At 37.6% G+C, this 24,645-nt stretch overlaps 1 protein-coding gene across 1 annotated transcript in view; it reads left to right on the forward strand.

The window, feature by feature from the left end:
- LOC126482033 (dynein axonemal heavy chain 6-like) overlaps positions 1 to 24,645 on the forward strand; it is a 1,073,010-nt gene that overhangs the window by 391,052 nt on the left and 657,313 nt on the right. Inside the window, exon 88 of the mRNA XM_050106005.1 lies at positions 16,959 to 17,171. Coding sequence (XP_049961962.1) covers positions 16,959 to 17,171 — 213 coding nt within the window. The remainder of the gene's footprint in view (positions 1 to 16,958; positions 17,172 to 24,645) is intronic.

A 24,645-nucleotide genomic window follows, 5' to 3' on the forward strand; every position in this document is an offset into this window, starting at 1 on the left:
AGGGGCAACAGTCTGGATTATTGACTGACCTGGCCTTGTAAGACTAACCAAAACGGCCTTGCTGTGATGGTACTGCAAATGACTGAAAGCAAGGGGAAATTACAGCCGTAATTTTTCCCGAAGGCATGCAGCTTTACTGTATGATTAAATGACGATGGCATCCTCTTGGGTAAAATATTCTGGAGGTAAAATAGTCCCTCTTTTGGATCTCCGGGCGGGGACTACCCAAAAGGACATCGTTATCAGGAGAAAGAAAACTGGCGTTCTACGGATCGAATCGTGGAATGTCAGATCCCTTAATCGGGCAGGTAGGTTAGAAAATTTAAAAAGGGAAATGGATAGGTTAAAGTTAGATATAGTGGGAATTAGTGAAGTTCGGTGGCAAGAGGAACAAGACTTTTGGTCAGGTGAATACCGGGTTATAAATACAAAATCAAATAGGGGTAATGCAGGAGTAGGTTTAATAATGAATAAAAAAATAGGAGTGCGGGTCAGCTACTACAACAGCATAGTGAACGCGTTATTGTGGCCAAGATAGACACGAAGCCCACGCCTACTACAGTAGTACAAGTTTATATGCCAACTTGCTCTGCAGATGATGAAGAAATTGATGAAATGTATAATGAGATAAAAGAAATTATTCCGGTAGTGAAGGGAGATGAAAATTTAATAATCATGGGTGCCTGGAATTCAACCATAGAAAAAGGAAGAGAAGGAAACATAGTAGATGAATATGGATTGGGGCTAAGAAATGCAAGCGGAAGCCGCCTGGTAGAATTTTGCACAGAGCATAACTTAATCATAGCTAACACGTGGTTCAAGAATCGTGAAAGAAGGTTGTATACATGGAAGATCCTTGGAGATACTAGAAGGTTTCAGATAGATTATATAATGGTAAGACAGAGATTTAGGAACCAGATTTTAAATTGTAAAACATTTCCAGGGGCAGATGTGGACTCTGACCACAATCTAGTGGTTATGAACTGTAGATCAAAACTGAAGAAACTGCAAAAAGGTGGGAATTTAAGGAGATGGGACCTAGGTAAACTGACTAAACCAGAGGTTGTACAGAGTTTCAAGGAGAACATAAGGGAACAATTGACAGGAATGGGGGAAAGAAATACAGTAGAAGAAGAATGGGTAGCTTTAAGGAATGAAATAGTGAAGGCAGCAGAGGATCAAGTAGGTAAAAAGACGAGGGCTAGTAGAAATCCTTGGGTAACAGAAGAGATACTGAATTTAATTGATGAAAGGAGACAATACAAAAATGCAGTAAGTGAAGCAGGCAAAAAGGAATACAAACGTCTCGAAAATGAGATCGACAGGAAGTGCAAAATGGCTAAGCAGGGATGGCTAGAGAACAAATGTAAGGATGTAGAGGCTTACCTCACGAGGGGTAAGATAGATACTGCATACAGGAAAATTAAAGATACCTTGGGAGAAAAGAGAACCACTTGCATGGATATCAAGAGCTCAGATGGAAACCCAGTTCTAAGCAAAGAAGGGAAAGCAGAAAGGTGGGAGGAGTATATAGAGGGTCTATACAGGGGCGATGTTCTTCCCACAGTGGATAATGCAAGGAGAAACAGTGTTGTTTGCTGATGACAGCAATATAATAATTACAGACAGGACACCAGAAATGTTAAATGTAACAGCTGAAAAGGCACTTATGGAAGTTCACACATGGTCAAATAACAACAAAGTAACCCTTAATGTGAAGAAAACTAATAACATAAACTTCTATATATATACATAAAAAAAAAAAAAAAAAAAAAACGAATATGACAAAACTTAAAGTTCAAAATGAAACTGTAGAGTTTGTAGCCAGCACAAAATTTTTGGCTATGTATGTTGCTCAACAATTAAAACGGAATGAACATATTATGATGCTTAGAAAAAAAAATTAGCACAGCATGCTATGCCTTACGAATATTAGTCACTGTGTGCAATAGTTCGTGCCAGAGAATGACATACTTCGCACACATACATTGTATAATAAGTTATGGCATAATATTCTGGGGTGCAAATGCCCAAAATGTGAAATATGTGTTCAGATTGCAAAAACGAGCTATCAGAATAATGAGCAAGAGTCACAAAAGAGCACACTGCAGTGAGCTATTTAAAAAGTGGGGCATTCTGACGATCCCAAGTGAATATATCTTGCAAACTACAGTTTTTATTCACAAAAATATTGAGCAATACTTAGCAAACAGCTGCATACATGATCACAAAACCAGAAACAGTAATTGCTTGTACCTAGACAGAATGAATAAAACTAAAACCCAAATCACTATCTTTTACCAAGGTGTCAAGATATACAATAAATTACCAAAAGAAATCAAAAGCATAAAGGAACTCTGTAAATTTAAAGCATTCCTTACAGAATGTTTATTAAAAAATAGTTTTTACTCGATTAGAGAATTCATGTAGCATAAAATTGGCATAAATAAATAATCAGGTTAAAAAATTATAAAGTGGACATTCTAGATTGTAATTTACCTATACAAGTATTAGAGGAGTCTTGTGATATATTTCTTTTTATTGAAGCAGGTTCTTCTGCATTATGTAATTCAATGATAAATTGTGTGTGTAATATATATATATTGTGAATTTATATATAAAAAGAAAGATGAGGTGACTTACCGAACGAAAGCGCTGGCAGGTCGATAGACACACAAACAAACACAAACATACACACAAAATTCAAGCTTTCGCAACAAACTGTTGCCTCATCAGGAAAGAGGGAAGGAGAGGGGAAGACGAAAGGAAGTGGGTTTTAAGGGAGAGGGTAAGGAGTCATTCCAATCCCAGGAGCGGAAAGACTTACCTTATGGGGAAAAAAGGACAGGTATACACTCGCACACACGCACATATCCATCCACACATACAGACACAAGCAGACATATTTAAAGACAAAGGGTTTGGGCAGAGACGTCAGTCGAGGCAGAAATGTGGAGGCAAAGAAGTTGTTGAAAGACAGGTGAGGTATGAGTGGCGGCAACTTGAAATTAGCGGAGATTGAGGCCTGGCGGATGACGAGAAGAGAGGATATTCTGAAGGGCAAGTTCCCATCTCCGGAGTTCGGATAGGTTGGTGTTGGTGGGAAGTATCCAGATAACCCGGACGGTGTAACACTGTGCCAAGATGTGTTGGCTGTGCACCAAGGCACATTCTTGGTGCACAGCCAGCACATCTTGGCACAGTGTTACACCGTCCGGGTTATCTGGATACTTCCCACCAACACCAACCTATCCGAACTCCGGAGATGGGAACTTGCCCTTCAGTATATCCTCTCTTCTCGTCATCCGCCAGGCCTCAATCTCCGCTAATTTCAAGTTGCCGCCACTCATACCTCACCTGTCTTTCATCAACTTCTTTGCCTCTACACTTCTGCCTCGACTGACATCTCTGCCCAAACTCTTTGTCTTTAAATATGTCTGCTTGTGTCTGTATGTGTGGATGGATATGTGCATGTGTGCGAGTGTATACCTGTCCTTTTTTCCCCCTAAGGTAAGTCTTTCCGCTCCCGGGATTGGAATGACTCCTTACCCTCTCCCTTAAAACCCACTTCCTTTCGTCTTCCCCTCTCCTTCCCTCTTTCCTGATGAGGTAACAGTTTGTTGCGAAAGCTTGAATTTTGTGTGTATGTTTGTGTTTGTTTGTGTGTCTATCGACCTGCCAGCGCTTTCGTTCAGTAAGTCACCTCATCTTTGTTTTTATATATAATTTTTTCCCACGTGGAATGTTTCCCTCTATTATATATTGTGAATTTATTATATATAGCTTGTATTTCATTACCTTATATGACAAAATAATGTTCAAATGTATGTATAATGACGACATCCATACAAAGAAATTTGTTTACGGATGAATAAGTAAATAAATACTGTGGTCACTATCCTCTCAGATTTCATTGTCCCAATTAACTACATTATTATTAGTAATATCTACGCTATTTTGCATGTTTCCATTAATCTCCCCATTATTGTCAACTTCCCTGTTGTTGATAACCTCCCTATTATTCTCCATAATGACAATGCAGATGAAAAAACAATTTCCAAAAGTAAAAATTCATATAAGTTTTGCACTTGCAGTTGGTTATCCAAGCTGCATTTTCACATTAGTATCATTAAGTCCTTTGTAGTGTTACTCACTTTCTTCATTTTTCAGTTTTAAAAAAAATGGAATAATATTTCAACAAGCGAATTAATTCTGAAACAAAATACTAGATTAGTTTACAGAATTACACTGCATCCCAGCTCCATACACCACATATAACATTACTATACATTAATTCACTCATCGTAGCTGGCAATCTGTCACAGCAGAAGTCCTGGAAAACAGCTACTGTTAAAAAAAGTTATTTTTAAATAATTAATCCAGTATTATGTTTCCACTAAACATTTATTACAATCTCAAAGTAAATAAAAGCATCTTGACAAATCTGAAATAAGTTGTAACATACTTACAATAATGAAATAAATCATGGTCAACAAGCTACATGCTTTCTATCCAAATACACTCAAAGTACTGACCTCCTTTGCCAACATGGTTGTAACTATTTATACTTTCTTAACAATCCCAAGCAATCCTTGGCATTATTTACAATCATTTTTTGATTAATTAACAAATAAAATTGAGAAAAACTGGAAATACACACATAAACATATGTTTATTTCAGAACAGCTTGTGCACTACGATATTAATACATGTCTATTATTTTATTTGGGAATAACTTCTCTAATATGTACTTACAATAATACATTTACATTTTTTATTAATTACTAGAGACTCCCTTCATGGGAATTGTTGTCTTCATTTACAGAGCTTCTACACATTAGTGTAATTAAGATTCCATATTTATTTTCTTCGTAACTTTTCCACAAGTATATATTTCCATGCACCTCTATGTCAGAAATTACTGTTTATGGTTAAAAATTAAGTGTTTAAATGGGTTTCAATTAGACTGTTATGTTTCATCTTTCACCATTTTTTTCATTCAAATTTTGCTTCATTGGCTACTTGAACATATTCCAATGGTTCAGAGTAAATCCCTTGTTGTGTTATGTCTGGTTGCTAGGGCAACATGCAGCAACTTCTTGTCTAGTTTTTGACTTAAAATTCCCATTTCTTGGGTCCTTTCACATACCGGTAGGTCGCCACATTCTAATGATTTGTGACGACTTTTTTAATAGGCCTTCTCTTCTAGAACTCTGCTCTTTTGGCAATCTACGTTGATGTATTTGGACTCTGTCCAGAATATAAATTCACACTTTCAATATGTATATGTGACTTTCTGTAATTACCTCCTATCGTCAAACATTAGAAACAAATTTAATTACATCTATAAAAGAGCTGGCTTAATAACCATGACTCTATTTCACACTAATCATAAAACAGGTCTTGCCTCTACCAAGGCTAGATTAAGAGTTTTCAGTATTACCTTCTCAACTGTTCTTTTTTCACATAACAACAGTCAGTGTCACAATATTCACAGAGTTGCAAATAAACTCCATGGTTCTTCCTTACACACGCACTAACACATCTATGAATTGTCCGACAGGTACTTGTCAGTGCCATTCCACCACCGCGTCTACCTTCTTCCCGCGACTGATTTTAAACCTGCACACACAGACATGTGGCACACAGTAGGTAGAATTTTACCATCCCACACTCATATGTAGAATATCATGTGTTTGAGATCGTAGAAGGCTGAGTGGTTCTAGAATTTACACAGAAATTCTCGAATCACTACAACTCGTATTCTTTGATATTATTAATAATATACTTCAGTTGATTAGACTAAGAAATTCATCATAGAAGTAGAAGCAACTGGCTATCAAAAAATAATTTTGGCTGTTCTTAAAACTTAACTTTATTAAAAGCTAAATTTTTCATAACTTGTGGCAAGATATTGAAAAAAAGTGTTCTTTGAACAAAGTAAATGTCTTTAAAATTTGTTGAGGACGATTCTAATCTCTATTAACCATTATGTTGCTTTGGTAAAATAAATGGATTCTTTATGACAAATTTCAGTAAGGAATAACTATGTTAGGAAGGTGTAATTAGTGTCCCCAATTCCCTGAAAAGGCCTCTGTGGGACATTCTTGTGTTCACACCACCAATAATTCATATTATGCCCTTTTTGATTCAGAGAACTCTAGCTAGAAATGATGAGTTACCCCAAAATATTATCCTTATGACATTATGGAATGAAAGTATGTAAAATATGCTAGCATTTTATTTTTATATCATCTGCATCTGACAACATCTGGTTTGCAGATGAAGATTTTGTTTAGGTGCTTCAGCAATTGTGTAGTACAGTCTTCCTAGCTCATCTATTTGCTTGTTGTCATATTTTAGACATATACTGGAAGGATACCTCTTACATGTTCCAAACTGCATAGAGTGCCTTTTCAAACTTCAGTTGCAAAGCATTGTGTAGGAATCATTTATTAATGTGCATAGAAATTATGTAAACTAAACTTGCTAATATTACATTTGATTTGCAATGTAATGTGATGCTTGTGTTGTGTTGTCTGGGAAGAAAAGGGGCTTAGCATCTTGTACTGTTACTTATAAAAATGTCCTAACAAAAACACTTTCAACTGCCTATAGTTCCGATTTCATTTTATTTTTGCTATCAGTTTTGGCACTACACTACTTTATCTCCAGGCCCCCTGACTGATGCGATGAAAGAATCCCATCTCTTGTACAATTGAAACAGAGGCCAGTATACAGTCAATGGTATCTGCAGACAACCCTAGGATGCATATACAGGGTCTCCAAGGCCCTTTTATGTCTTCATTTTTAAAAAAATTCTGTAATTTTTTCTTTGATTTCAAACTGCTTTCCAGTACTCTTTCACTAACACTGTGGCATTCCTCCTATCAAGTCTGAACGAGATACCTTTTTGAGTTTTTTGTATAATTCAATACGTTTACCCATACACTGTGAATGCATAAGCAGGGCTTCAGAGGCCCTCACACATTTATACATGTTCTTTAGCCTATATTGTCTTCAACATTTGTTTGCGAGCAGTTATTAATTCTACAATAACTGTAGTGGTATTTCCAGCAACAGGGGTGCCAACAGCAGCAGTAGCTGTAGTAGTAATGGTATAACTAAAAATTAATACACACTACTTTCACATATTGGCGATGTCGGTGTATTATTGATCTTTTTGCTATCAAATGTTTTATTATTCCATAGTATTGTTATCCTGTGCTGCTCTTGTCAGCCTCATTGTTACTGCAGTTTGTTTGTTGCTGCAAGGCCCATTTGTTACGAGTATGACTCGTTTAGTGCTGCACAAGCTGCTGTTCGAGAGAAACGCCTTTTGCTATGGCTCCGACACGCGATGCAAGAGTGTCAGTACGTGCAAATGCAGCTAATTTTGAAAGTGTTGTGGCTCAGTGGTTTGAAGAAGATGATTCTTGCGAGGAAGGAAATATTTTTGAAGATGCAAGTAGTGAAGAATCAGCCAATGAACCTGCAGATGTGAATATTGAGGCAGGTGACAGTCCTTCCGATAATATTACTTCATCAGAGTCTGAAAATGAAGAACCACCACAAAAAGGTATAGAAGACCACACATACATTAGTCTGAATGGAACGATTTGGAAATTAGATCATCCTGCAACTTCTCGTATGCCTGTCCATAATATCATAAAGAAGGCACCTGGTCCAGCCCGTGGTTTGAAAACCTGCAAACCTAAGGATGTCTGGTACTATTTCATCTCCAAGGAAATACTACAGGAAATCATCAACTGCACAAATATTGAAGGCAGAAGAGTGGCAGCTTTACGTGGAAAAACGTTTTGATTGCTGAAATGGAGGGTTTTCTTGGTCTTTTACCGCTTTCTGGTGTTGAGAAAAGTTGGGATGTCCCTATTAGAGAATTATTCTTGGATGGAAAGGCAAATCCTACATATAAGGCCACCATGTCAGTAAATAGATTCAAGGATATAAGGAGAATGATTAGATTTGATGACAGGCATACCCGTGAAGCTCGATCTGCAGATGACAAACTTGCAGCTGTTTGCTATGTATGGGAACTCTTTCTTGACAAGTGTAGAAATAGAAGGATTCCCAATGATTCGCTCACAGTTGATGAACAGCTAGTCCCATTCCGTGGAATATGCAGCTTCACCCAGTATATGCCCCATAAACCAGCCAAGTATGGCATAAAAATATTTTGGTTATGTGATGCTACATCTGCATAAGCTTTAGAGAGAATTGTTTACACGGGAAGGAAGCCCCATGAACCTATTCAGAAAAATCTCGGATTGAATGTGGTGGAAGATCTTGCTAAAAGCATTGAAGGATCATCAAAAAAATATTGCTGTTGACAACTTCTTTACTAGTGAGCAGCTGGCAGAAGAGATGCTTCAGAAGCAAATTACAGTGTTGGGAACGATCAAACAAAATAAACCAAAAATTCCTAATGAGATGAAACCATCTGCCTCAAGAGCGATTGATTCCTCTTTGTTTGCATTTAGAGGTGACATTACAATGGTGAGTTATGTTCCCAAAAAGAAAAAGTCTGTAGTTCTCATTAGCACAATGCATCACGACAGAAACATTGATAAACTCATGCAAAAAAGAAACCAGATATAATAAAGTTCTATAACTCTACGAAGGGTGGAGTAGATCAAATGGACCAGAAAATTCGTTATTACACTTGCAAGAAACAAGCAAGAAAGTGGCCATTTGCATTATGGATGAATATGATGGACGACGCAGCAATAAACAGTGAAATTTTATTTTCCGCCCCAACATCTGACACACCATAGTGGAAGAAGTGATAAAAGGCATTTGTTCCTAAGAGATTTAGCAGAGGAAAAGGTAAGACCACTAATGGAACTTCATATTCAGAACCCTTATCTTCCAAAGAAAATCATTGATGCCATGCAAAGATGTGGTGTTCAAAAAGATGTCATACTGCCAAACCAACGACCTGTTTCAGGAAAAAAGAAGTAGGTGCAATTATTGTCCATATAATGAACACAGGAAAAGTGCTATGACATGCATTAAGTGTAAAACCAACATTTGTAAGGAACATAGTGGCGTCCTTTGTGCTTCTTGTTTGTCACATGTTGAAAACTAAGAAAAATGCAATTTTATGTGAACAATGAATAATAACTTTTTGTCAAAATATTGCCTATTTACATAATATTGTGAATAATGAGTATGTTTTAATTGAAGAAATTGGTTGTAATAAATTTTATAAAATGTAAACTGCAACTTATAAGTGAATTAATAAAATTAGTTGTATATGTTGTATGCAAATGGATGTAACTAATAAAAATTCACTCTTAGAGTTTTTTAAAAAAATTAATAAAATGTTAATCAGGCCCACCTGATCCTGTTACTGTATCTTAAGTATCTTTCAATATGACGATAAATTTGACGGAAATAAATTTAACGCCAAAGGATGATTATATGAAAAGAGGAAAATTTTAAATTAGGGCAGGGCCTTGGAGGCCCTGCATATGCATTCATGTGTGTTTTTGGCACCATGCATCCTAGGGTTAAAAACATGATCCCTTCATTCATCAATTGCATGCTCCATTGCTTAATAGCCTACAGATTAACACTGTTGTGATTACTCTATAAAATATTCAGGTAGAAAATTTTACTGTTAATGGATATGAAAAGAAATTGAGGAGGCAGAATAAGAAAGAAAGGACTTTTGTTTCCCTTGAGTTTGTACATACAGATGATAGTTCAGGTAACATATGAAAAAACTGAATGTAATGAATAGTTTGGTTATGCCACATCTGCTGTAAATGCAGCACAATAAAAGAAATAATAGTAATATTTGTAGGTTTTTCCATTTGAAGAGACTAGAAAAAAGTTCTTTATTATTCCCAAAAATATGTTAGTAACTGTTATAAACAAATGCTGGTTTGAACACTGTGGTGTTAATTGTGATCCTCTAGAAAATTATACATTTTCACTTTTTTGACTTGGAACTGGTTCACTTAAATATTTATAAGAGAACTACGGTTTAGCATGAACTACAAACAAATGCACAACTTGACTTTTCCACATCCAGTTATCAACAGTGTAAGAAAAGAAAGATTGCTGCTTACCGTAAAGATGGCATGCTATGTCACAGGTAGGCATAATTAAAAGGCACTTACACAAAGCTTTCAGCAACAGCATTCATCAGCAAAAGGGAAACACATACCATTCATACACTCAAGCAAGCACACCTCAGGCACACATGACCGCAATCTCTGGCAGCTCAGGCCAGAATCCAACTATTACATGGGATGGAAGCAGCAGTCTGAAGGGGGCAAGGAAGGGGAAAGGACACTAGTGTATGGATGGGGCAAGAGAGGAGTGATGTCTGGCAGAGTGTACAGTGTCTAGACTGCCAACAGGTGCAGTGGCAGTATGTTGTGGGGCAGAGAGGTGGGATAAAAGGAGCTAACAGAGTGAGGAGCTGGAAAAGATTGGCAAGAGGATTACCAGAGGGTGACAAACAAAGTGGATGGGAGACCTGAATGGGTAGGGGATGATAGGACAGAGGGGGCAAGCATGTTATGCTCAGCTGCATGTTGTGCCACAGGGTGGTCTACTTTTCTCTTAGCTGCAGACTGGCAGTGGCTGTTTGTCTTGGTGGACTGCTTGTTGGTAGTCATACCAATATAAAAAGCTGTACAGTGATTGCAGATGAGCTGGTAAATGACATGACTGCTTTCACAGGTGACCCTGCCCTCAATGGCATAGGATAAATCTGTGACAGAACTGGAATAAGAAGTGCTGGGAGTGTGGATTAGGCAGGTCTTCCACCTGTGTCTTCCACACAGATCTGATTCTTGTGGCAAGAGGTTGGGGTTGGGAGTGGAATAGGAATGGACTAGAATCTTGTGGAGATTGAGTGGGTGACAGAAGTATCTCAAGTAGGTCAAGTAGGATATCTCTCATTTCAGGGCATGACAATAGGTAATCAAAACCTGGTGAAGGATATGGTTCATTTGTTTCAGTCCTGGATGGTACTGGGTAATAAGAGGGCACCCCTTTGTGGCTTGTTCTTGAGGTTGGTGGGAGAATTTAAGGTATGAGGGAAAATGACATGGAAGTTCTGTTTGCTGACTAGGTCTGGGGGTCAGTGTCTGTATGTGAAGGCCTTGGTGACACCCTCAGCATACCAGTCAAGGGAGTTCTTGTTACTGCTGATAAACCATCTACATGTGGCCAGACTGTATGGGACGTTTCTTTTTTGTGTGAAAGGGCTGATAGCTGTCGAAATGCATGTACTCGTGGTGGTTGATGGATATAATGTTGACAGAGGTGCAGATGGAGCCATCAGAGAGGAGGAGGTCAATGTCAATGCTGGCTTGAAGAGGACCAGGTAAAGCAGAAGGCATAGAAGGTGTTGAGGTTGTGTAGGAATGAAAATAGGGTGCCTTGGGCCTGAATCCAAATCATAAAGATATTGTCAGTGAACCTGAACCATGCTAGGGATTTGGTTTTTTGGGAGGCTAGGAAGTCACTTCTAGATGGCCCACAAACAGGTTGGCATAGGTGGGTGCCATGTGGGTGCCCATGGCTGTGTCATGGATTTGTTTTTATACCTTCCTTGCAAAAGAGGAGTTGTTGTTGATTAGGATGGAGTCAGTAAGGTATATAAAGAATGAGGTCGTGGGTTTGGAATCTGAGGGTGGGAAAGTTAATGTTCAATAGCAGTAAGACCATGGGCATGAGCAAGGACATAGGCAGGATTTTGTGAAAGGGGTGGTCCAATTTCTTGAAGATAACCCAAAAAGGGTTATGTTATTCAGTTTATTTTGAAAATAAATATCTATTTATTAGTTTCGTGTACACAATGTACTACCAGGAGGCCTTCATACAAATTGTATTTGATCTATAAAATTAAGCAAGAAACGCTTTTCTCATGAAAGTATAATATATATTCACAACAGCAACTTACGACTTACCTGAACAAAGTCATAATTTCTTCAGCACATCAAAGCATCCCAAATGTCTTAATTGAGTCTCAGATTGTATTAAAGTGTCTTACATTTCATTAAAATTCTTCCATTTCCTTAAGTGATAAACACTTTTTTGAATTGTTATTTTAACAGTCAACGTGAAACTGTAGCAACCAGATTTATTTATAAAACAAAATAAAATACACAAATATTATGAGCTCCTGTTTTGGGATCTTAACGTTGATTCTGTGTAGGTTTTTTAAATTTCCTACACATCTAATCAGATATTTGTAATGATTCTTATTTGCACTGTCCCTGTGGGGCAAAGATATCATATTGAGGTATTATTATATCTGAGTAAGCTCACAGTATGTTATCTTGGATGGTTGTCACCAGATGCAGATGTAACTTCAGGTAGCCCCTAGGGATGTGTGTTGGGACCCTTTCTGTTAATGTTATATAGTAATGACCTTGCTGACAATATTAGTAATAAAATCAGGCTTTTTACGGGTGATGCAGTTATCTATAATGAAGTATTATTTGAGAGAACCTGCATAAATATTCACTCAAATCTTGATAAAATTTCAACATGGTGCAAAGATTGGCAACTTCCTTTAAATGTTCAGAAATGTAAAATTCTGCACTTCACAAAACAAAAAACATTTTAGTATCCAATGACTATAATATCAGCAAGTCACTTCTGGATGTAACACTTTGTAGGGATATGAAATGGAATAATCATGTAGGTTCAATCAAGGCAAAAGCAGGTGGTAGACTTCAGCCTATTGGTAGAATGCTGGGGAAGTGTCATCAGTCTACAAAAGAAATTGCTTACAAATCACTTGTGCAACTCATCCTAGAATATTGCTCAAGTGTGTGGAACCCATATGAAATAGGACCAATAGAGGATATTGAATGTATACAGAGAAGGGTAGCTTGAATAGTCACACATTTGTGTAATCCATAGGAGAGTGTCACAGAGATAGTTAAGAAACTGAACTGGCAGACTCTTGAAGACAGATGTAAACTATCCCGAAAAAGTTTATTAGCAATGTTTCAAGAACTGGGTTTAAATGATTACACTAGGGATGTACTACAACCCTGTAGTTACCACTTACATATGGATTGTGACGATAAGATTTGAATAATTACTACATGCATAGGGGCATTCAAACAACCATTCTTCACTCGCTCCATATGCGAATGGAACAGGAAGAAACCCTAATAACTGGTGCAATGGGAAGTACCCTCTGCAAGCACCTCACAGTGATTTGCAGAGTATAGATATAGAGGTAGATGTAGATTTCAGCAGCTGTCATCCATCTCGCACCAAAAAATCCCTTCCATACAGCCAGGCTGCCCAGGGGCAGCTTTTCTACAGTGACAAGATCTCAGTTGCCCAGTATCCTGATGGTCTCACAGGGTGTATACAACCCAGGACAACAGGGAGATCTGTGAAAAACCCGGGAATTTGTTCATCCGGGAGAAAACCGGGGAACACCTGGGAATTGTTTAGAATTCTGGGAATTTTTCAATGTTGTAATTTTCAGTTAAATTTTTGTGATTTTGGCTGGTAAGAACCTATACTCTAATAAAGGATATTACTGTATCCCGCTACTGCAGAATAATTCTGCAGCAACAAAACATGAACGAGAGAAAAAAAGAAAACGGAAATGAAATTTAAGTTGCAAAGGAAATGCGCCATATACAACAACAAAACACAGTGCTCAGACGAGCGTCTGCCAACAGCAAACTGTATCAAAGGCTTTAGAAAGACTATGCAATGCTTCATAACAAAGAATTGCCTCCGATGAGCATTCTGTGACAACTGTTTGAATTAGATTCGTTTGAGCAGTTGCAGGCGAACTGTCGAGTATGTGCAGTTGCTTCTGGTTACAGAAATGTGGCTGGCTGCTACTATCTAGTGTAGTCCTGGTTCGGAAATATCGAAGATCCGTGGCTGATGCACAGATCAGTCTGAGTTGTGGTGGTGAGGAGGGTCGTCTCCACGTGACCTATGTTTACATTCAGTGATTTCTTTTTGTTTCCTCCTTGTTTCTTGCTCTCATGTTAAATGAAAACAAAATGGATTTTTTTGGTCAGGAGCTAGCAAATGAATTAAACCATGTTCCCATAATTACGGAAGGCAAAAATGTGGTGTTAGTTTCAGATTTTATGTCCACCTTTCTGACAGTCAAGCATTAATCGCCTTGCAGAACAATGAAGTTATTTTTGTCGGTTTGCTAAAGAGATTTGGCTTTTATTAAATCTTTTCCACTGAGGCAGTCAATTTATTTGAAACAAAGTGTTTAATTTCGCACTTTGGCTAGTTTCAACTGTACGCTGCATTTCAAGTGCACATATGGCATTATGCCATAATAAAGAACCAAACATGAGATGATACAGTACTGGTACTCCAAGAAAATTTGCATCCGAATCTGGACTTACAAATGTGCACTTTATGCCGAATTATGCATTTTAGTATGGTTCACGAAATTCCGATGCTCTTGCAGTGTCCTCTGATGTCTTGTTTCTTTTATGTCATAATGTGAGATCTTTTAATGTTTTACACATAGGAACATCGGGTTTCCTGTGTCATCGTAACTGCCCAAGCGCGGTGATGCCTGTTATTTGGCGCTCTCTGGCAACTGCTGAAACGAACCTATTTCTGACAGGTCGTGGGAAAATATTGCGACTGGTGGTTTGAAAAGCATTACATTCAAAGTAAATTCCCATTTACACAAGATGAACTATGTGCGAGAATGTACGATGAATTTCTTAAATCACAAAGTGTTTGACTCTCATTTAAAAACCAACTCTTTGAGGACAACCATTTAGAAGAATTTCGAGCCCAGAAGATCAGACATTTACATCTTTATTTAAAATTTACTGGTACATTTGTGGGATATATCTTAAAGTGTAACATGCGCAAAAAAGATAAACATTATATGTGGAAGCATAGCTTCTATTCCAGCTTATTAATCTTCTTATGTGAATGCTATGTATATTAATGTAAACCATTAACTTTCCTTACTTGTGTGTTTGCACTGCTTAAGAATGATCTTGCTATTGACTGATTGCATCACGTGTCTTATGCTGTCATCAGCTGGTGACCACATGACATGAGATGTGTCTGGCTTACAAAAGCGCGTCGCAATCTCGATTTCAATGCTTCGGAAAGTGACATGTGGTTTTTGCTGCAATTCAGATTTATATCTTCATAATACGAAAATTTGCAGCGTTTATGTTGCTGCACATCAAAGGTCTTTCAATACGTGTTTTCCTCCCCTGAGTTTCATTTTCTAAAGTGTCAGGAAATTCTACATTGGTATATAAAACCATAAACATTAAAAGGATTGATGAGTTTTACAGTGCCGAGGAAGAGTATACTGTCACTTAACACAGAAAAAGTGTATTTTCATCTGGGAGAAAGCGAATTTTTAACCAGGAAATCCGGAAATTTTTTTCCTTCTCCATGTATACACCCTGGTCTCATCAAGGCCTTCACACAAGCACTATTCCCCAGACCTAGTCCACAAACAGATCTCCCATGCCATTTCCCATCACACCCCAAAACCTCCCTCCAACCCCAACAACCAGCCACAGAGGAGTGCCCTCTTCATCACCCAGTACCATCCCAGTCTTTGATTATCAATTGTCTTGTCCTGAATTGAGAGACATCCTATATCCCATACAAGATCTTTTCCAACGCCCCTAAAGTGGTGTTCCACTGCCCACCCAACCTCCACAACATCCTAGTCTACCCTAAACCCTTTCCCACTCCCAACCCCTTGCCACAAGAATCACATAACTGTGGACGAACCAGGCACAAGACTTCTTCCCAATCCACTCACCCAGCACTTTCTATTCCAGTCCTGTCACAGGTTAATCCTACACCATCAGGGGCCAGACCACCTGTTAAAGCAGCCATGTTATTTACCAGCTCTGCTGTGATCATAGCACATTTTTTATATTGGTATGACTACCAACCAGCTGTCCACCAGGATGAACGGCTACCACCAAACTGAGGCTGAGAGCAATGTAGACCACCCTGTGGTACAACAGACAACTGAGCATAACATGCTTTATTTCAATGGCTATTTCACTACATGGGCCATCTGGATCCTCCCCTCCACCACTAGCTTTTCTGAAACGCATGAATGCCAGTTATTCTTACAACACAGTCTGTGCTACTGTAATTATCCCAAACTCAACCTACAGTAACAGTGTGTCCCTACACCCTCCACCCAACAGTTTCCACCCCCTTTGTCCTACCTACGCCCTCCACCCAACAGTTTCCACCCCCTTTGTCCTATCATTCCCTTCTCATTTTCGTCTCTGACCCTCTTTGTTTGCCACCCTCTGCCAACACACCCACCTGTCTATCCGCACTCCTCTTCTTTTTCGCTCCTTTTTTCCACACCTTCCGGTCCCACAACCTCCTGGTGCTGCTCCTGTTCTAGTCCCTGCACACTCTGCCAGACAGCATCTGTCCCCCCCCCTACCCCCCCCCCCCCCCACATTACTACATTACTATTCCTTTCTCTTTCCCATCCCCTGCAGACTGCTGCTTCCATCCCATGTGAAAGCTGCGTTCTGGCCCAAGCTGCTGGAGTTATCGGTCATGTGGGCAGGAAGTGTGCTTGCCTGTGTGTATGAGTGGTATGTTCTTCTCTTTTGCTAATGAAGGCTGTGGTGAAAACTTTGTGTAAGTGTCTTTCAATTGTGTCTGTCTGCGACTTAACATGTCACCTTTCTGGTCAGTAGCAATCAATCTTTTCCTATGTTGTTGGTATTCCTACTTGGAGTTTCCATTGTTTCACCTCCAGATAATGTTGTCTCATGTGAAAGAAATGCTAAATCACAGAAAAAAATCATAAGACCATTTGTTAATACAGTTCTCTATCTTTTTATTTGTAATCTGGCACTCATTAACATAGCCAATTAGCCCTACACTATGTATTGCAACTAAGGAAAACTTATATTTTAAAATAATTATTCCTGACCTTTCAGGGTATTTTAGGTGATCTGTTCCCTGGTGTTGAGATCCCAGAGCAGGATTATGGAGTCTTACAAGCTGCTATAATAACAGTCATGGAAGAGAATGATTTGCAGCCAGAATCATGTATGATTGCAAAGGTGATACAGTTCCACGAGACAATGATTGTTCGACATGGTGTTATGCTTGTTGGCCCTACAGGTGGTGGAAAGACAACTGTTATAAATGTTAGTACCATAAGTAACAGTATCGTAGAAAGAAGAGAAACATATACATACACTTTTCAAAGTAAAAACCAATATGAGCTGGGCCAACAGAGAACTAAATTCATAAATGCATTTGTATCTTCCAGAATTTTTTTAAAAGTTCCTCATCAGCAAAAGTAAAAGGAAATAAGACATGGAGAAAAATGCACATATAACCTTTTCATTTTGCTCTCCTTTTTTGTGTCTATAATTACTATTAATAATTACAATTAATTTTGTTCTTAACTACAGTTTTATACATGTTGCTCAGTATTAAATGTTTCTGGTATTATTATTTTACATTCATTTTGAATTAAGATCAGTTACCCTATTTTGAATATTTGTATCTTTGTTTTTCTGCTGTTGGTGTGTTTCATAAATAACAAATTAAATATAAATAATAAGTAGAATATCTACAATCAGAGTAGTCTAAATATCACAACTACGTTGTTTTTTGTCTTTACAATCATGTTGTTGAGGTTGCTCAGAAATATGAATAACATGGTCAAAAATTGTGAGAGTCTCCAGAATCCCATACTCTTATCTCAACTTTTTTATATTTCAGTATAATGTTATTCCTTAACTGTTCTGGAGCAAGATTAGGCTAGTAGCCATACAGCTTACTGCTCTTTACCAATGATATTGGGAACAGGACATCCAGGGAAAGTTCTGTGATGTGACCAGACTTGTTTTGACTAAGCTGCGGAAGTTTCACTGGAAAGTCCTTACGCATCCTCCATATAGTCTTGATCTTGGCCCATTTTTGGAGCCTTGACGAAATTTGTGGTAGACAATTTGTTTCAGATGAAGAGTTGCATGCCTGGATGCAGTTGTGGTTCCGTAGGTCATGTGTTAGTCTGTTGGTCAGTTTTTCAACACCATGCTGGGAGGCAGCCCAACAGCTGACAAAGAGTATGAATCAGCATGAAATTTACATAATGAGAGATAATTGCTACTGGAATTAAAGGATGGATTCTTGTTAAAACTAAATTGGTGCCATGAACAGTCATCCTTGCAGTGTAAGAAAATTACAATGCAGCATATAAATACTGAAAGCACAAAAATGAATAATGTATCCAGGACAATTTTTCTTACTTTGTCGATGTAATTTTTAGGTTTGATTTTGCAGTAAACTTAGTGACTGACAAAAATTCAATTTTTTAGTTGTTAACATACATATATTTGATAGAAGTCACTATTAAGTTACACTGACATCATTAATTTACCTCTAATTTTCTGTGGTTGCTGATCATACTATCCATCCACTAAATCTTGATAATTAGCATATATATATTTTAAGAGGTCTTGCAGGATGGAAGAAATTATTGCCTCTTCTTATGACTGCAGACAAAAGTCATGCTTGTGAATGAATATTGGCATAATAAATAAAAATATTCTTTGATAAGTCTTTATATAAGAAATGGTTCATATAAATTAATATTAGGAACTAGTTGTTAGGTACTACACAGCACCCACAAACATTTTTCCTTGAAGGCATTGACTGTCTTGCCTCACAGTGGGATAATTAGTTGTGGCAATTACTTTTGCAGTAACAAACAGTTTACTTACTGTCTTCCCATTGGTCTCGCTTTCATTTGACTGCCTCTCATTAATGCAGCACAACTCAGTAGGCAGCATCCGGTACTAAATTACTTATTGCAGATCTTACTTTCCTCTCATCATTCCTGTGTCTAGGTAACACAGCTTTAAGTGCTTTCCAAAATAATATTGGGTGTGTGCCACTAGCATGTTTGAACATGTGGGAATGTTTGTTTAATGTTCTACCTGTTTCAGACTCTAAATCCTCCCACCAAGAATTATTACACTTGATTTTGTTAAAGTTCATTCTGTTTCACTTTTAATCTCCTTTTTTAAATGAAAGTGTTCAGTTCTTTCCTTATTAAAATCTCCTTCAGTTTCTTTGTGACTTAATATTAGGTCTACTTTTCCCTGTTTTTTTATTATGTCATTACATGTACCTTCAGTTAACATTTTAGTTTCATTCAGTGAAATTAATACCAGTGGTTTCTCTTTCTCAGTTTCATCCATGTCTGTCACATCCTACATGTAATTTAATTCAGTGAATTTATCTTCACATGTAGTTACATGATCTTCAACTTCTTCAACCCATTAACTAGAGTCTCAAAATTATTTGATCCATCATTAAGACTTTCTTGTAACATATTCTTTTGTCCAGTAAATCTATTTTCCATATGACCCATATGATTACAGAAATATTCTGTTGATATCTGTGACCTTGTTATTGCTTGAAAATTCAAGGTTACAGTTAAATTAATTGATTTATTATCAACTGGCATCACCATGACTAGTTTATATAATTATGCACTAAAATCAGTTCACTTATTCTCACAATTTTCACATCAAATTAATCAGGATTGACCCACCAGTTGTGCATTCTTCTTTTTGATTCCCACATACCAATTCCCTGATCGGTGAACCTTACACCCATACTGCATCAGCTGACTGTGAAGGCACCAGTAACTGTTCTGCTCTGTCTTACTCTCCCAATGCCTCATTTCTTGCACATGCTCAGTTGCACCTCTTTATTGTTGGAAAAATCAAAATGGGTGGTAGAGCATAAGTCATTAGGAAACTGCAAATCTCCACCAATGAAAGAAATAAATGGTTTGCCCCTCTATTTATCTTCTTTTGTTCTTTCTTTTCATCTCATTGTGCCAAATATTTTAGCAATGAAATGCAAAGATTTGGCCATGAGTCATTTTCTTTGTCTTAAGTTTTTTCATGAACTGACTCTTCATAGACCTGCCATATAAAAAATATTTTAATTATCTACGGTCTACAGTATTAATTCTTCATTAATTATTAGTAGAAACCTGTTCCTTTCTTAAAACTTGGTAGCAAGACCTTAATTCTGTCAATTTGTAGATGTAGCTAAACAGTTGCAGATTTGTTTATTATTTAGTTTGAATAAAACCTGGCATATTTATTAACAGTAACTATCTTCCATTTTTTTGAAATTCTTCTCATTTAGTCACATATATGGTTCCCTGTAATTTTCAGTTCACATAATCTCTCTTCTGATAGCACAAGAAATACAGTTGTTTATCAATCTTCAATTACCATTCAGTTAGTTTTGCCGGCCGGTGTGGCTGTGCGGTTCTAGGCGCTTCAGTCTGGAACCGCGTGACTGCTACAGTCGCAGGTTTGAATCCTGCCTCGGGCATGGACATGTGTGATATCCTTAGGTTAGTTAGGTTTAAGTAGTTCTAAGTTCTAGGGGACTGATGACCACAGATGTTAAGTTCCATAGTGCTCAGAGCCATTTGAACCAGTTAGTTTTGTTTTGTAAATAGAAAACATATTTTCTTGCTGCACTGTATTTTATTCTTCCAGACGTGTTTCACCTTTTTTCACTTTAAGGCATCATCAGTGCGATCTATAATGATACAGTTATGATACACTTTTGTTTTGGTATGTATCATTTTTAAATTATAAAACAGTTCACTTCTTGCTTTTTGGGTAAATAAGGATTGCTTACAGTTCTTAGGGTTTTTAGTTGGCATCTGCATTTCCTCTCATCTGGTCACATGCTGGAGGTCACACTGCCACTCTATTAACAAAACATAAGCATGTTTTTATGTTTTGAACATTTTGTTCAAAAATGTGTTTGAAACATAAAAACAAGCTTATGTTTAGTAAACATTACAGCAGTGCGACCTCCAACATGTGACCAGATGAGAGGTAATGCAGATAACAGCTAAAAACACAAAGAACTGTAAGTAATCACTTATTTACATAAAATGAAAGAAGTAAACTGTTTTATAATCTACAAATAATACATATCAAAACAAAAGTGTATCATAACTGTACCATTATAGATCCCACTGATGATGACTTCATATGAAGAAAGGGGAAATGATCTGGTAGAATAAAATACAGTGCAGCAAGAGAAGGCACTTTTTATTTACAAAACATATATTTGGGTCAAACATAAAGTCACTTTATGTTTTACCTCTGCTTAAGACAGTATTACTACTCAGGGTACATATTGGTTGAAATCACCAATGATGCCTGTTAATCAGTTGAAATCAATTTGCAAAAGTGAATAAATAAAACATGATTTTGCAACTAGTTGCTGCATATTTGGTAATTTTATGGTCTATCGTTGCACGACTTGGGAACCACATGGAGCCCACCATTCATAAACTCATCATGCATTGATTGTTTTTTTTTTCTTGGCCTACCTCTCCAAGAAAATACTAATTATCTTCAATATTAATGTCTTCTTACACTCTTATTGTCCTTCTTCCCCTTCAGAGTTAATTCTTGACTTGAATAAATGCACTTTGTAACTATTTGATGCCCTGTCACAGTTGCTATGTCTCCAGGAATGTGGCAGCTTATTGTTGAGGAGGGAATTACGATGAATGGAATAATTTTTTAACAAATCTCTCAGTGATTAAGTTTGACCTACGTGATTTGCTACCAGCAGACTTCAAAGTCCCAAAAGCTCAATATCAGGTGTACCTCTGTGACATATGCAAACAATGCAATGCCTAAAAGGCAGAGAACAGAAGCCTAAAAGAACGATTGTGCTTGAGAATACAATTGTAGTGCCACAAGAAGAGTGTTGGCTTAGCAATGGCCATGTAAGGAAGTCGCTAGGGTAGCAGGGCATTGGCTGTGTAAAAGCTGACCATGAGTGGTCACATGAGGAGTGATTGGGTGCTGGCCAGAAGTGCCGAAATGGAAGGGGTGATGGCCCCCCACATGGTTTATCAGGCAATGGGATGCTCTATTCAAGTTTCTGAAGTCAGTTGATATGTGAAGAGTTCTTGGTCATCCCAAGAGGGCCCCTGTGCGGAGCAGGCCGGGAGCCTGGACTTCTGGGAACTCAGTTAACATAGTCTGTACCCCATGTAGGCTGGGCCTGAATGTAGGCACATTGCAGTATTTGGTCTGGCTGCATTTTAGTTCTGGCAGGAACAGTGTGTGACATTACATAAATAGAATGCAAATAGACTGGGACAGTTCCATACGGGTTTTTTGTGTGCAATGTGATAGTGCGCAGTGCAGTGGGATATATGGCACATGAACTGTTCTTTGGGAGAGTACATAACATTCCTGAGATATCACAAAAATTTGAATGATTTATACTTGTGATGATTATGTAGTAGAGCTGTAGGAGTGCATGCAAGAGATGCACTAATGCTTGAGAGAAAACAGAATGCACAGTGCAAGATAAGGAACACAGAGTATTATGATAAAACACAGAATCTGAAGCAGTTCCATTTTGGCAATATAGTTCTGTTGTTTGATGAGAGCCTGTGATCAGGCAGGTTCCTTAAATTAGATACACAGTGGCAAGGTCCATACACTGTAGTACAAATGAAGGTACCTAATTTAGAAATCAGTATGAAATGAAATAAGTATCCTACAGTGCATGCTGCCAGAGTGAAGGAGTTTTTCGAGTTAGAGTAGCCCAGTGTGTTCCACATCTGTACATGCAATTAACAAAATTTCTGTTGTCACCCAGACTGTATTATGACAACATGGGCAAGGTGAAAATTTACATTGTAACTTGAATAATAGTAAGTTATTTCAGTTTATTGGAGCTGAAGAAGAAATTTGAACACACAGAGGTTCTTTCAAGGTGAACCATTGTAGGAATAAACAGGTCTATGTACTTATGAAACAATAGGAGACCTTACTTTTGGGATTACCCACATGTTACAGAGTACTAGCTAAAATGCAGAGAAAATATCAAAAAAGACCTTTTTACTCAATTATGGCCAATTAATAGTTAAATTAGACTCTAAAATATTTTTCTTATAGCTTTAATTATGTAATGTACCTGTATAGAAATTGACAGATGTATTCAGATGATAATGTAGTAAAAATTTTGTAATAAAATGTGGAAGCGTAATTATCAGATGGGCTTGCACAAAGTCATTTGGGCAATCTGGGCTTCTACAATGTCATTTAATAGCAGTGTAAGCTGTAATTATGTCCAAAGTAACAACAATGTACTCAAATAACGACATACCCAAATAGTAACATACTAAAAGTAAAACATTTTGTTAAAAAATTTTTGTAACGATGTGGAGAGTTACCAGCAAGGCTTACACAAGTCTTTTGTTTAATCATCCATGCTGCAGAAAACCCTGAGTGAAAAACATGTGAATCAAAAAGGAATAACCACAGCAATAGTGGGACATACTAAATTCAGTGTGGTAGCAGTAGATTGACAATGTGATCACCAACTTCTCAGACATAGCCTATCTGTACACTGTAATTATAGTATGGTGTGAATGCTAATAAAGTGGAAGAGCTCTAAAGGTATAGTTAAACAATTATTGCTAAATAATTATTATCTACAGAAACTAAATAATTATTACAACAGCACTTCTAAGTAATGTACATATTAGTAATCTTGGGAAAGAAGTTATCTTCACTAATCTATTATCACAGATCACCTCAGAATGAGGAAATTAAAGGTTTTCTTCATTTTAAAGTTCACTTATGAACAAAAAATATTTATAGGCGCTAATAACATAGAAGCAAAAACGAAAACAACACCAACAAATATCAAAGCAATTCTCAATACTTTATCAAAAATTGCGTTTTCCATTGCCCTCATTTGTTTTAAACCCATTATCTTCCAATCAAATGGTTCAAATGTCTCTGAGAAGTATGGGACTTAACATCGGAGGTCATCAGTCCCCTAGAACTTAGAACTACTTAAACCTAACGAAACTAAGGACATCACACACATCCATGCCTGAGGCAGGATTCGAACCTGCGGCTGTAGCAGTCGTGCAGTTCTCGACTGAAGCACTTAGAACCACTCAGCCACCACAGCTGGCCTATCTCCCAATCCCATAAGAGATGACACAGCCCACTGCAAACCACTGATGATATTTGTAGCACAATAGGGAGCATAATCTTGCTCAGAATAATATGCAAGAGCTGATTTATGATATATGCAGGTTTGTTTTAACAGTAATGGGTCAGATTGCCTTGGGGCAATTGGTTATAAAAGCCATGCTTCTCACTCAATACAGAATCATCTTTATCTTCAAGTGTACAGGTAGCACATAAAAAACTTCCATTGAGACGTATGATCAATGAGATCTAAGGAAGGAAACTTGCTCTAAGTGAGACACATCATTCATGGTTCAACTTTTCCAACTGCAAAGACGTGGTTCAGGCCTAACAAAGGAGTGAAGTGGAGAGACACTTGAGAGATGATGGGCCTAGTTTCCATTAAAAGGAACAGGGTCTGTTGCTGTGGGATGTCTTACCTGGTGCATGGTCAGTCAAATATGATATGAAGATGGTGAGCCAAGTGTGGCCGGGTTGGTGTAGATGATGGTGGTGTTAATGTGACTGCTATGTATGGTGCTTGTGCACCTGTTACTGCTGGAGATGATTTTTCTGCTCTCGATTAGTATAGTTCAAATGGTGGAGGTAC

Source organism: Schistocerca serialis, chromosome 5 (genome assembly GCF_023864345.2).
Source record: "Schistocerca serialis cubense isolate TAMUIC-IGC-003099 chromosome 5, iqSchSeri2.2, whole genome shotgun sequence".
Classification (NCBI taxonomy): Eukaryota; Metazoa; Arthropoda; class Insecta; order Orthoptera; family Acrididae; genus Schistocerca; species Schistocerca serialis.